Raw genomic sequence first — 13,509 nt, forward strand, 5'->3', positions numbered from 1 at the left:
TTATGGGCTTAAGCACCAATGAGCATTGAGTAATTATTGACATCAACAATGGCGGGCTACTAGTTTATTTTTTGATTGAAAATTTTACTAATTTTATTAAAACAGAAACATTAAGAGGGGTTTTAATATAAAATTTCTATAACTTGTCCTAACATTTATCTTTTAAGAACTACAAGTCTTTCTATCCATGAATCGCTTTAACAGAATGTTAATAATGTTAATGCCATCTTGTTGATTTATTGTTATAATAAACAAATACAGTACTTATGTACCGTACGTTGAATGTATATATCGATCTTGTGTCTTTCCATTCCAACAATAATTTACAGAAAAATATGGCATATTTTATAGATGGTTTGAATTGCGATTAATTACGATTATTTTTAAGCTGTAGTTAACTCGATTAAAAATTATAATCATTTGACAGCCCTAATTTTTATATTAAATTGCCTTTCAAGATGACATATCTGTTCTATGTGTTGGATTTTATCAAGTAAATTTCCCCAAAAAATGCGACCTATACTCCAGTGCGACTTAAATACGTTTTTTTTCTCTTCGTTGGGCATTTTATGGCTGGTGCGATTTAAACTCAGGTGCGACTTGTAGTCCGAAAAATACGGTACTTGTTAACACTTGTGTATGTAAATCTGACATCAGTCATGTGTGGCAGCCTGACAGTTGTTTTTTTTTTCACATGAAGGTTTGACAGTTGCCGTCAGAGTTTCAGGATCAAAGCGCCAACCCACCCGTAATCTTTTTTGTCGGAACGGCGTTCCGGCCCACTTTCACCCCTGGCTATATGAGAAGCAAGCACAGGCAACACAGATTTTGTCCTCAACGTGGGGTTTCTGCCATTTAAAAAACGGTTAAGATGTTGAAAATCACTATGTTGTCCGTATAAATGATGTTTTTAGAGAGGCCTCTTAATTAATTCCTCTATGTATTTGAGGCCAGAGTTGCTAATTGACTCTGTGGCAGATGGATCGATTGTATTTGTATCCGCCGCCACAAAATAAGGAGGAGAAGCTTTTTGCTTTATCGTCGCTATTGAACCACTTCTCTTAACGGTGATCCTTCAAAGTCCGGGGAAATCTTTAAACGCTCCGCTGCTTAAGACGCATGGCTCGGCTTAACAACTTGGTCCTTTGGCTTTCTGACTGTTTTTGTAAAAATTTTAAAAGGCAGGGGAAAAAACGCATTTGATGTTGCGAAACTGTGCTTTATTTGAAAAGTACTTCAAATCTGATTAAAGTACTTTTTAATGTCTTGAAAATTCTAATTACAAAAATCGAGAAATGAACAGAAACTTGTGCAATTATGTTGAGCGATTTAGCTGGTTCTTTTCTGGCATTTTGTTTCAATTTTAACAAAGTTTGTACAAGGGCTGCAGCCAGGGCCGGCCCAGGCCATTTGGGGGCTCTAAGCAAAATAATGCAAAGGGGCCCATATTTTTGGCCCACCATTTCGTCACAGTGTACTGTGAAATCCATACATGCAATCCAACCCATGTTTCTATATTTTGTATATTAATTAGATTTTCTTGCACTGCATACTTCAAACTTCTCACCCCAAATGATTGTCAGTACTTACTGTAGATAGCGCCAAACCTTTTTCTAAAAAAGAACGTTAAGGAAGAACTTTCATTTTTCTTAAGCTTATAATCAAGTATCAAAACTCACAAAAGTCAAATAAAGCAAACTGTAGTAAACAAAATAGAATATAAATTAAACAATTGACAGGTTTGGGGACCCCGTAGTGGTCAGGGGCCCTACACAGCTGCATAGTCTGCGTATAGGCTGGGCCGGCCCTGGCTGCAGCTATTAAATGTTTTAGTAATCGAGTATTCTACTGAAATTTTGAGACTAATCGGATAAAACGTTTTTCTTTTTTTCGAGGTAAATAGCAATTACAAATATACATGAGAAAACAAGACATTTCACCTAATATTGGACCATTTTCAGATGATCAATGTCATTATTTTCGATGTACATTGATGAAAACAGCCATCAATTGCATCGCAGATCTGACAAGGAAAACAACAAATTTACTGCTTTCACTCAAAAAACTTAAGATCATCTAAAAAAAAAAGTTCTTCTTTCTTACCTAAAAATGTCATTACGCTTGATACCACACATCACTTAAAAGTATTTCCATTTGTGTCAAGCTAATTTTCAGTTCTAGTTGAGTTTTAAGTTGGTCTAAATTGTAAGTTCTGATAAAATTTTGAATATTTGCAGTGTTCAAAACATACAGTGGGGCAAATAAGTATTTAGTCAACCACCAATTGTGCAAGTTCTCCTACTTGAAAAGATTAGAGGCCTGTAATTGTCAACATGGGTAAACCTCAACCATGAGAGACAGAATGTGGGAGAAAAAAACCCCAGAAAATCACATTGTTTGATTTTTAAAGAATTTATTTCCAAATTGGAGTGAAAAATAAGTATTTGGTCACCTACAAACAAGCAAGATTTCTGGCTGACAAAGAGGCTCCACTCGTTACCTGTATTAATGGCACCTGTTTTAACTCATTATCGGTATAAAAGACACCTATCCACAACCCTCAGTCAGTCACACACCAAACTCCACTATGGCCAAGATCAAAGAACTGTCGAAGGACACTAGAGACAAAATTGAAGACCTGCAACAGGCTGGGAAGACTGAATCTGCAATAGGTAAAACACTTGGTGTAAAGAAATCAACTGTGGGAGAAATTGTTAGAAAATGGAAGACATACAAGACCACTGATAATCTCCCTCGATCTGGGGCTCCATGCAAAATCTCACCCCGTGGCGTCAAAATGATAACAAGAACGGTGAGGAAAAATCCCAGAACCACACAGGGGTATCTAGTGAATGACCTACAGAGAGCTGGGACCACAGTAACAAAGGCTACTGTCAGTAACACAATGCGCCGCCAGGGACTCAAATCCTGCACTGCCAGACGTGTCCCCCTGCTGAAGCCAGTTCACGTCCAGTCCCCTCGGCGGTTCGCCAGAGAGTGTTTGGATCAGGGGTCCCCAAACTTTTTCCTGTGAGGGCCACATAACTTTTCCCTTCTCTGATGAGGGGCCGGGGTCAGTTTGTAACATAAAAGGTGTGATGATAACAGGAGTGCCTAAATGTAAAAATGTATTGTTTTTCAGAAAGCCACACTAAAATAACCCTTTCTGGATTCTTCACAGAACAAAAGTAAATAAAATAAAAATAATAACATAATATGATAACACTATTAATTAAATACATAATAACCAAATAACCCTCTCTGGGTTCTTCACAGAAAAAAGCTAGGAAATAAATAACACTATTGAAAAAAATAAAAATATAAATAAATCAAAATGCTCTCTAATATTGTTCAGGGGGCCAGACCAAATGAGGAGGCGGGCCGTAGTTTGGGGACCCCTGATTTCGATGATCCAGAAGAAGACTGGGAGAATGTGTTATGGTCAGATTAAACCAAAATAGAACTTTTTTGGTAGAAACGCAGGTTCTCGTGTTTGGAGGAGAAAGAATACTAAATTGCATCCAAAGAACACCATACCCACTGTGAAGCATGGGAGTGGAAACATCATGCTTTGGGGCCGTTTTTCTGCAAAGGGACCAGGAAGACTGATCTGTGTATAGGAAAGAATGAACGGGGCCATGTATCGAGAGATATTTGAGTGAAAATCTCCTTCCATCAGCAAGGGCATTGAAGATGAGACGTGGCTGGGTCTTTCAGCATGACAATATCCCAAACACACAGCCAGGGAGTGGCTTCGTAAGAAGCATTTCAAGGTCCTGGAGTGGCCAAGGCAGTCTCCAGATCTCAACCCCATTGAAAATCTGTGGACGAAGTTGAAAGTCCATGTTGCCCAACGACAGTCCCAAAACATCACTGCTCTAGAGGAGATCTGCATGGAGGAATGGGCCAAAATACCAGCAACAGTGTGTGAAAAGCTTGTGAAGAGTTACAGAAAACGTTTGGCCTCCGTTATAGCCAACAAAGGGTACATAACAAAGTATTGAGATGAACTTTTGGTATTGACCAAATACTTATTTTCCACCATGTTTTGCAAATCAATACTTTAAAAATCAAACAATGCGTTTTTCTGGGGTTCTTTTCCACATTCTGTCTCCCACGGTTGAGGATTACCCATGTGGACAATGACAGGCCTCTCTAATATTTTCAAGTGGGAGAACTTGCACAATTAGTGGTTGACTAAATACTTATTTGCCCCACTGTATGTATGATACCTGCTGTATTGGAACATATTGGGCCCATTACGTCATCGTTGATGGAAACATCGATGACCGTTCAGTTGTCAAACATTGACAGGACTTTCTTTTTTTTTATGTGCTGGGGATTCTTTTGTGTACCAATGACTTTGAGAATTTGCATACCATTTGAACATGTTCTTTTTTATTTTATATATATGTTCTTTTTTATTTTATATATATAGGATGACCATCCTGCCTCCCGCCGATAAACTGAAGATCCTCCTAAGCAAAGTGAAGGAATTCCACCAGAGGTTCACCAAGCAGTACTCCTAAACCCCCTCAGTTACTGTCACAAGCGCTCAGTGAAGAATTTATGCCAAAATCACAAACCTGGTGTTTTTTTTAAAGTGCCTTCACGTCAACACTTCTTTCTATCACCTTGTGGACGTTCGCACACGTTTAAACAAAGGCACTCAAAATGAAGTTGCATTGAAATTTGTTGTACAGTGTGGATGGTGAGTATGGAAGACTTTGTGCCAAGTTTTTTTTTTTAATTAAAACAATAATTAATGCTGCTTAAAGAAACAAAACATGAAGGGATGGCCGTACTTGACTTGAAGTTGTATTTGCATGACCAAAATAAATGTCATTCTCCAGCGTATGCCTGCCTTATTTTTAATTCTTGGAAGAGATGTTATTATATGAAGAATGAGTAATTTTCCTCAAGTTTGGAACAGTCATGAAAACCTGCTGACGTGTGAAAGACAACCAACTCTGAATAGAACAATAATTAAAATTAATTCAGAATGTGAAATGTGATTTTTAAAAATATATATGGCGGAAAACACTCAGGTTACTTGCAGTTCCGCTCTAAGACCCCCAATTTAGCCAACTTTCAAAATTGTCCGATATGCATGTGTGATACATCATTGGAAAGCTTAAAATCTCAATTTTCTGGGGGAAGAAAAATTTTGAACAGGTGGGCGTTTTCTTAAAAAACAAAATGGTTTTTAAACAGCAAAACCCTATTTGGAGGTGAGAGCACGCGAGAGCGGAATTACAGACGCCATGACTTTAAGGAGATATTATCACGTACTTACCTTGTTTCTATCCAAAAAATCCATTTAGCATGTATCATCGAGTGTCAAGGCACAGCTGTGAATGGCCACAGCTGGATTTTTTGGGGGATTTTATGGGTTAAACATGGTCATATAACAAGGGTCGCGACGCAGAAATCACAGACATCGAGGAGTGGTTGAGATGTTCTTTTTCATATATTTACCCTTTTAAAAGTTTTTTTTTTTTCTTTGGATCGATTATTTATCATCTAACATATCGGAGAAAATGCGACAGTCACAAAAAAAAAATACATTTAAACGATAGTTTAAATAGTTTAGATAGCCAAGATCTGGCGATACATAGCCCCATCCATCCTCCCCTCAATACGGTGCAGTCGTCCTGTACCCTTGGCAGAGAAGCAGCCCCAAAAAATGATGTTTCCTCCTCCATGTTTCACGGTTGGGATGGTGTTCTTGGGGTTGTACTCATCCTTCTTTTTCCTCAAAACACGATGAGCCGAGTTTAGACCAAAAAGTTGAATTTTGTTCTCATCCGACCACATGACCTTCTCCCATTGCTCCTCTGGATCATCCAGATGGTCAGTGGCAAACTTCAGACGTGTCCGGACATGCACTGGCTTCAGCAGCGGGACCTTGCGTGCGCTGTAGGATTTTAATCCATGACGGCGTGATGTGTTTCCGATGGTTTTCTTCGAGACTGTGGTTCCAGCTCTCTTCAGGTCATTGACCAGGTCCTGCCGTGTAGTTCTGGGCTGATCCCTCACCTTCCTCATGATCACTGATGCCCCACGAGGTGAGATCTTGGAGCCCCAGAACGAGGCAGATTGACCGTCAACTTGAACTTCTTCCATTTTCTAATAATCGCTCCAACAGTTGTTACCTTCTCACCAAGCTGCTTGCTTATTTTCCTGTAGCCCATCCCACCCTTGTGCAGGTCTGTTATTTTATCCCTGATGTCCTTACACAGCTCTTTGGTCTTGGCCATTGTGGAGAGGTTGGAGTTTGTTTGTTTGAGCATGTGAACAGGTGTATATTATACAGTACAGTACAGTGTACTGTATATATGTATATTAAAAGTCAATTTTTATGACTAATAGAAGTTTTTTTCAGTTTTTTTTTTTTTTTGTTCTTAAGTGTTTTGTGCAGTAGTGTAGTTATTCTGAGCAAGGCCAAGGTTTGAAAGTGTTGCGTTCCCCACCGGACATGAGTGGTAGTTAAGTGACAGCTAATCACTAAGCCCTCCTCTGGCGTCATTTCATCCATTGTTCATATTGATTGCAGCGTCCGCTCCACCTGATGGCTTCGTGAATGTGACTTATTGAAAGAAATTCAATAAAATGAGTAAAATAATACAGGCAGTATCAGCAGTATAGAAAGCTTTTTTTGTTGTTTTTGAGAAACTGAATGGCTTTAATTCCATGAAGCCCATAACGTGTGGGTCCAATTGTTCATGTGGTGTGTAAGAACACCATTTTATAACAACCGCTTTTATTCAGCAATGGTACATGCAAGTGGATTTTTTTCATATAAAATATGTTTTATCTTTGAAAACATAAACAAAATGTTTAATTAAAAACATAATCCAAGATCATTTTAAGCTATTTTTTTCCCATAATTATTATAAAAATTAATAATAATTATTAGTGCTGTCAAATTTATCGCGTTAACGGGCGGTAATTAATTATTTACAGGAATCACGTTAAAATATTTGACGCATTTAACTTGTGTGCGGAATGACCCGCTCATGCATTGCCTCAAATAGAATACAATGACGCCGTTTTTTTTAGCACATAGCTAAGAGGCGGAAAAAGGTGTCTTGTTTTGCGCTTTTTCTTAACAAAGGTATACAACACGCGACGTGCTGGCACTTAGTTTCTTTATTAGCACATTCAGCTTTAACATTAACACAGCTTACGGTTCTCGGCAGGCCGTAACTCAAACTCAGTCTTGCAGCATGGGAGTAAACACATTGGCGCCGCGTGCACTTCAGGGTACCTCGGATAATTCTATATCAGAATATTACAAAAGGCGAGTGGACACAGGCGCTCATTGAAATGCTCCGTTCATTGGCATAAGCTTCGGCAACTCCTTCACAGCAAATATAAGTATCATTTAGTGAAAGCAAAACAAAAATAATATCTCTCCAAAAAAAATATTGTTCACAAAAAGAAAAGCGCTTCAATCCGTACTAACTCATTTGCTCCCAAAAACATATCGATACGTTCTATTTTTAATTGTTTCAGTGTCCCAACGACGTATTTATAAGTCTTTTACTTTTATTTTCACAAGATACATCTCTAGGTTCTGATTCCACCTAGCTCCGAAGCACAATGCTGAAAATCCATTTTAAAGGAAGCATAATTGCTATCACAGAAACGTGGTTTAATATTGATAAAGGTATTGATTTTCTTATGGATGATTATGAATTAAAATACATAAATAGAGAGAAGAAAACTGGTGGTGGAGTTGCCCTATATATACATAAATCAATTAAATGTATGGTATTAACAGATATGTCAAGAACACTGGATGGGTGCATGGAATGTTTGACAATAGAGATCTACAATGAAAAAAAGAAAAATATAATTGTCAGCTGTATCTATCGATCACCAGGTTCATGTATTGAATCCTTCACTGAATGGATGGGCCAATTGTTTTCCACTATTAAGCAAAAAACATTATTCATCTGTGGAGATTTTAATATTGATTTATTAAATCCAAGTAAACTGGCAGCAATAGACGATTTTTTGGATACAATGTATAGTATGTCTCTTTACCCAACAATAACAAAACCAAGTAGGATTACATCACACAGTGCTACAATTATCGACAATATCTTTACTAACAACTTGGGAAATCAGATAGTCAGTGGCTTGCTCATATGTGATATTACAGATCATTTACCGGTTTTTATCTTATTTGATTGTGATATCTGGAAAAGTGAGGATAGTGAAGTGGTATATCAACGGAAAAGAACCGAAGAAAATATTAACGCATTCAATAACAGTTTGATGGTCCAGGATTGGACTACTGTATTTAGGGAATCAAATGTGGACAGTGCATATGATAAGTTCCTAGAGAAATTTATTTCTCTTTATAATACGCACCGTCCTGTTGAAGGAAGCAGTACAAAGAAAAGGGAATTCAAATGCCCTTGGTTGACAAAAGGAATAATCAACGCCTGCAAAAAGAAAAATTATTTATACAAGTTGTTTATCAAGTTAAAAACCAAAGAAGCTGAACTGAAATATAAGATTTACAAGAACAAATTAACAGCTATAATAAGAACTAGCAAAAAGCTATACTACAACAAGCAATTATATGAAAATAAAAATAATATAAAAGGCACATGGAACATATTGAACAAATTAATCAAACAAGGATCTAGCAAGGCAACATATCATGACCACTTCATTGAAAAGAATGGTATAAATTATGATATGAAAAAAGTTGTTAACAGCTTTAATAGTTTCTTTGTAAAAATCGGTTCAGGTATTCCGGACCAGGACCCCCGACCACTATTATAAAAGAATTAAACGGAATCAGAATTCAATCTTTCTCTATGCAACCAGTGAGCAGGAGGTGATAAATACTGCATTGAAGTGCAAGAGCAAGCTGTCCACCGACTGTCACGATATTGACATGTTTATTGTTAAAAAAGTTATACATAGTATAGCAACGCCCCTCACTTATATTTGTAATTTATCATTTCAATCGGGTCAATTTCCAAACAAAATGAAAATTGCTAAAGTAATTCCAATACACAAAAATGACAGTAAACACAGTTACACAAATTATAGACCAATATCACTATTACCACAATTTTCTAAAATCTTGGAAAAACTATTTACCTGCCGATTTAATAATTTCCTTGATAAACACAACATAATTAACCAGGGCCAGTATGGGTTTAGAACAAAAACAACCACCTCAATGGCAATTACAGATGCAGTAGAAGAAATCACAAATGCATTGGATGAAAAAAAACATGCTGTTGGAATTTTTATTGATCTAAAGAAAGCTTTTGACACAATTGATCACACAATTTTACTCAAGAAACTACATCTGTATGGTATCAGGGGGGTTGCTGGGGAGTGGTTGAGAAGTTATTTAACAGGAAGGGTACAATATGTGAAAATGGGGAAATGGTCATCAGAACATCTCAGTATCTCTCATGGGGTCCCTCAGGGGTCTGTTTTGGGACCAAAATTATTTAATATTTATATCAACGATATATACACTGTATCTCAGTTATTGAAATTTATACTTTTTGCAGATGACACAAACATATTCTATAGTAGTGAAAACCAAAATGAATTGGTAACTACCGTTAATGAGGAATTAAGTAAATTAAAGAGGTGGATGGATATAAATAAATTATCACTTAACTTAAATAAGACAAAGGTAATGATATTTAGTAACCTAAAATATAACGCAGAACTACAAATAAAGATTGATGGGGTCCCAATCGGGAATGTAAATGAATTCAAATTTCTAGGAGTTATTGTAGATAGTAAATTATCATGGAAACCCCACATCAGACACATCAAAACCAAGATCTCCAAAAGCCTGTCACTAATAAACAAAGTGAAATCATACCTTTATGACAGTGCACTCCGCATTTTGTACTGTTCTCTAGTGCTCCCATATTTCACATATTGTATTGAAGTGTGGGGAAACACTTACAAATCTACCATCAATTCATTAGTCACATTGCAGAAACGTGCGGTACGAATCATACATAAGGTTGGATTTCTCGATCACACCCACCGTTTATTTGCGCTCTCAAAACTATTAAAAATCAAAGATCTTGTAAACTATCATACAGCTATAATGCTATTTAAAGCAAAAAATGAATTACTGCCCCCAAATTTACAAAACCTATTTAAGGTTCGTGAGAATATCCATAGTCTGCGAGGCTCTGGAGATTTTATGTTGCCAAGATTTCGAACCACTTGTAAACGTTTTCGTGTGTCTGTATGTGGAGTGAAACTCTGGAACAATTTAGACAATCATTTCAAGCAGTGTCAGAATATCCCAAAATTTAAATCGCTGTATAAAAATATGGTCTGGTCACAATATAATGACATTTGCTGACAATGTGTGTTGCTGTTTATGTCAGTTGGTGTAAATATTGAAATTTTTGGGAATGAGCCAACATTAGTTGGTTGTCTGTTGGTTTAGTTGTTTTTGTCTGTTTTTCCTTTTTTCTTCTTTTCATTGTGTGGACATGAGTATCCCACGAGTAAGGATGCTGGACAATGAGATCAGGGGTGGGACAAAATAAGTTTTTCTTCTTCCCACTCCCTTTCGAGTACAATTATTTTTGTTGAATTATATTGTATGTTTTTTGTTTCTTTTGTGTGTGCATGCTCGAAATAAAAAAGTTTCATCATCATCATCATCATCAAAGGAATAAAACTGGCCACTGGAGGGCAGTAGCGCATTTGGTAAGACCCCTAACCCGATTCAACGGAACGAACGGCTGGGGCGCCGGCGGAAGACGACCGAATGGACGTCCAGAATGCCAAGCAGCGGACGACCTAGCAGAACAACCAGGAGGACGCCCGGGATGCCAGGCGTTGGATGACCGAGCAGAACAACTGAGACCACCAGTGCAGCGGGCAATGCCATTGAGTTCGTGCTGCTCGCCGAGCAGAGCCCGCGCCGCCGTGCTTGCAGCTCGTGTCCCTCGCACCCTCCAGTGTCCCGCACGGAAACGCGCACGGCCAAACCAGTTCCCCCCCAGGAACACAAGTTCCCCAGGCGAACGAGGCAGTGGTCACCACAAAAGAAAGACTAAAAAAAATCTTGTTGAAAAAGTTGTTGTTTATGTTATTTTGTAAAAGCAATACATTCAGATATTTGGGATGTAACTAAAGCAAAAAATACAGTAGTTGTGTTAAAGTCAAAGTTATGTTTGAAATGTATGCGTTTACAAAAAGCTCAATTTCTCTGTTTTTTCATCAGAAATTGGAAATTGCTCAAACTAAGCTATTTTCTAATGCTGATTTTTAAAGAATGGAAAAAGATGTGAACTTTTTTTCCTGCTGAATGAAGACAGTCTAATCTTTCTTTGAGTGGGTTCCATGTTTATATAGCAATAGAACGGAATTTTCTGTGGGCCTTGCAAAATCAGTCAAAATCCAGTAAAACGGCCGAGAGCGAAAGGGTTTGCACCGATGAAAATGGCTGGGAGTGAATGAGTTAATGAGGACCTATTCTCACACAGTCAAACAACAGTGCAAAGAGAACTGGCATTCCCAATCAAAATAGCTGTGCAAAATACACATAAAACTTACTCAGACTTTGGTCAAACTCTATTCAAACATTTTGTTTAGTTCAACAAATACACTGGATGCCAATATTTAGTCACAATACACAAACTATCAGAGGTCTCGTACATTGTGAAGCCAGCACTCAAATGACCGCGATGGACTAGTAAACAGGGAACTACGGCGTCAGTCAAGGGGCAAAACGCACTCATTGGCTCGAATTAGATCTCTAATTAATTTAAAACTCGGCATTGACACCTTGTGGTGTATTTCAATCACTACCTTACGTAGTTAAAGACACTGTGGAAGAACAGCATGGAGCCCATGTGACGTCCCGCTTGGTAACGTCAATAATGGCGAGCTACTAGTTTATTTTTTTGATTGAAAATTTTACAAATTTAATTAAAACGAAAGCATTAAGAGGGGTTTTAATATAACATTAGTGTAACTTGTACTAACATTTGTCTTTTAAGAACTACGTCTTTCTATCCGTTGATCCCTTTAACAGAAAGAATGTTAATAATGTGAATGCCATCTTGCTGATTATTGTTATAATAAACAAATACAGTACTTATGTACAGTATGTTGAATGTATACAGTGGGGCAAATAAGTATTTAGTCAACCACCAATTGTGCAAGTTCTCCTACTTGCAAAGATTAGAGAGGCCTGTAATTGTCAACATGGGTAAACCTCAACCATGAGAGAAAGAATGTGGAAAAAAAAAACAGAAAATCACATTGTTTGATTTTTAAAGAATTTATTTCCAAATTAGAGTGGAAAATAAGTATTTGGTCACCTACACACAAGCAAGATTTCTGGCTGTCAAAGAGCTCTAACTTCTTCTAACGAGGTCGAACAAGGTCTAATGAGGCTCTACTCGATACTTGTGTTAATGGCACCTGTTTTAACTCATTATCGGTATCAAAGACACCTGTCCACAACCTCAGTCAGTCACACTCCAAACTCTACTCTCTATGGCCAAGACCAAAGAGCGGTCAAATGACACCAGAGACAAAATTGTAGACCTGCACCAGGCTGGGAAGACTGAATCTGCTATAGGTAAAACGCTTGGTATGAAGAAATAAACTGTGGGAGCAATTATTAAAAAATGGAAGACATACAAGACCACTGATAATCTCCCTCGATCTGGGGCTCCATGCAAGATCTCACCCCGTGGCGTCAAAATGATAATAAGACCGGTGAGTAAAAATCCCCAAACCACACGGGGGGGACCTAGTGAATGACCTACAGAGAGCTGAGACCACAGTAACAAAGGCTACTATCAGTAACACAATGCGCCGCCAGGTACTCAAATCCTGCACTGCCAGACGTGTCCCCTTGCTGAAGCCAGTGCACGTCCAGGCCCATCTGCGGTTCGCTAGAGAGCATTTGGATGATCCAGGAGAGGACTGGGAGAATGCGTTATGGTCAGATGAAACCAAGATAGAACTTTTTGGTAGAAACAGGCTCTCGTGTTAGGAGGAGAAAGAATACTGAATTGCGTCCGAAGAACACCATACCCACTGTGAAGCATGGGGGTTGGAAACATCATGCTTTGGGGCTTTTTCGGCAAAGGGACCAAAACGACTGATCTGTGTAATGGAAATAATGATTGGGGCCATGTATCGAGAGATTTTGAGTGAAAATCTCCTTCCATCAGCAAGGGCATTGAAGATGAGACGTGGCTGGGTCTTTCAGTATGACAATGATCCCAAACACACAGCCAGGGCAACAAAGGAGTGGCTTTGTAAGAAGCATTTCAAGGTCCTGGAGTGCCCTAGCCAGTCTCCAGATCTCAACCCCATAGAAAATCTGTGGACGGAGTTGAAAGTCCGTGTTGTCCAACGACAACCTCACACAAACATCACTGCTCTAGAGGAGATCTGCATGGCGGAATGGGCCAAAATACCAGCAACAGTTTGTGAAAAGCTTGTGAAGAGTTACAGAAAACGTTTGGC

General features: G+C 38.3%; 1 protein-coding gene across 4 annotated transcripts in view; it reads left to right on the plus strand.

Annotated features, from left to right (window-relative positions):
* LOC130930198 (alanine aminotransferase 2-like) overlaps positions 1–4,857 on the plus strand; it is a 72,739-nt gene extending 67,882 nt beyond the window's left edge. For 3 of the 4 annotated variants that reach the window (XM_057857981.1, XM_057857982.1, XM_057857980.1), the window contains one exon: positions 4,439–4,857. In XM_057857981.1, coding sequence (XP_057713964.1) covers positions 4,439–4,529 — 91 coding nt within the window. In that variant the 3' untranslated portion in view covers positions 4,530–4,857. Of the gene's footprint in view, positions 1–700; positions 866–4,438 lie in introns of all 4 variants that reach the window. The other variant, XR_009067009.1, reaches the window with a different exon arrangement.
* The last annotated feature ends 8,652 nt before the right edge of the window (positions 4,858–13,509 follow it).

Source organism: Corythoichthys intestinalis, chromosome 14 (assembly GCF_030265065.1).
Source record: "Corythoichthys intestinalis isolate RoL2023-P3 chromosome 14, ASM3026506v1, whole genome shotgun sequence".
Classification (NCBI taxonomy): domain Eukaryota; kingdom Metazoa; phylum Chordata; class Actinopteri; order Syngnathiformes; family Syngnathidae; genus Corythoichthys; species Corythoichthys intestinalis.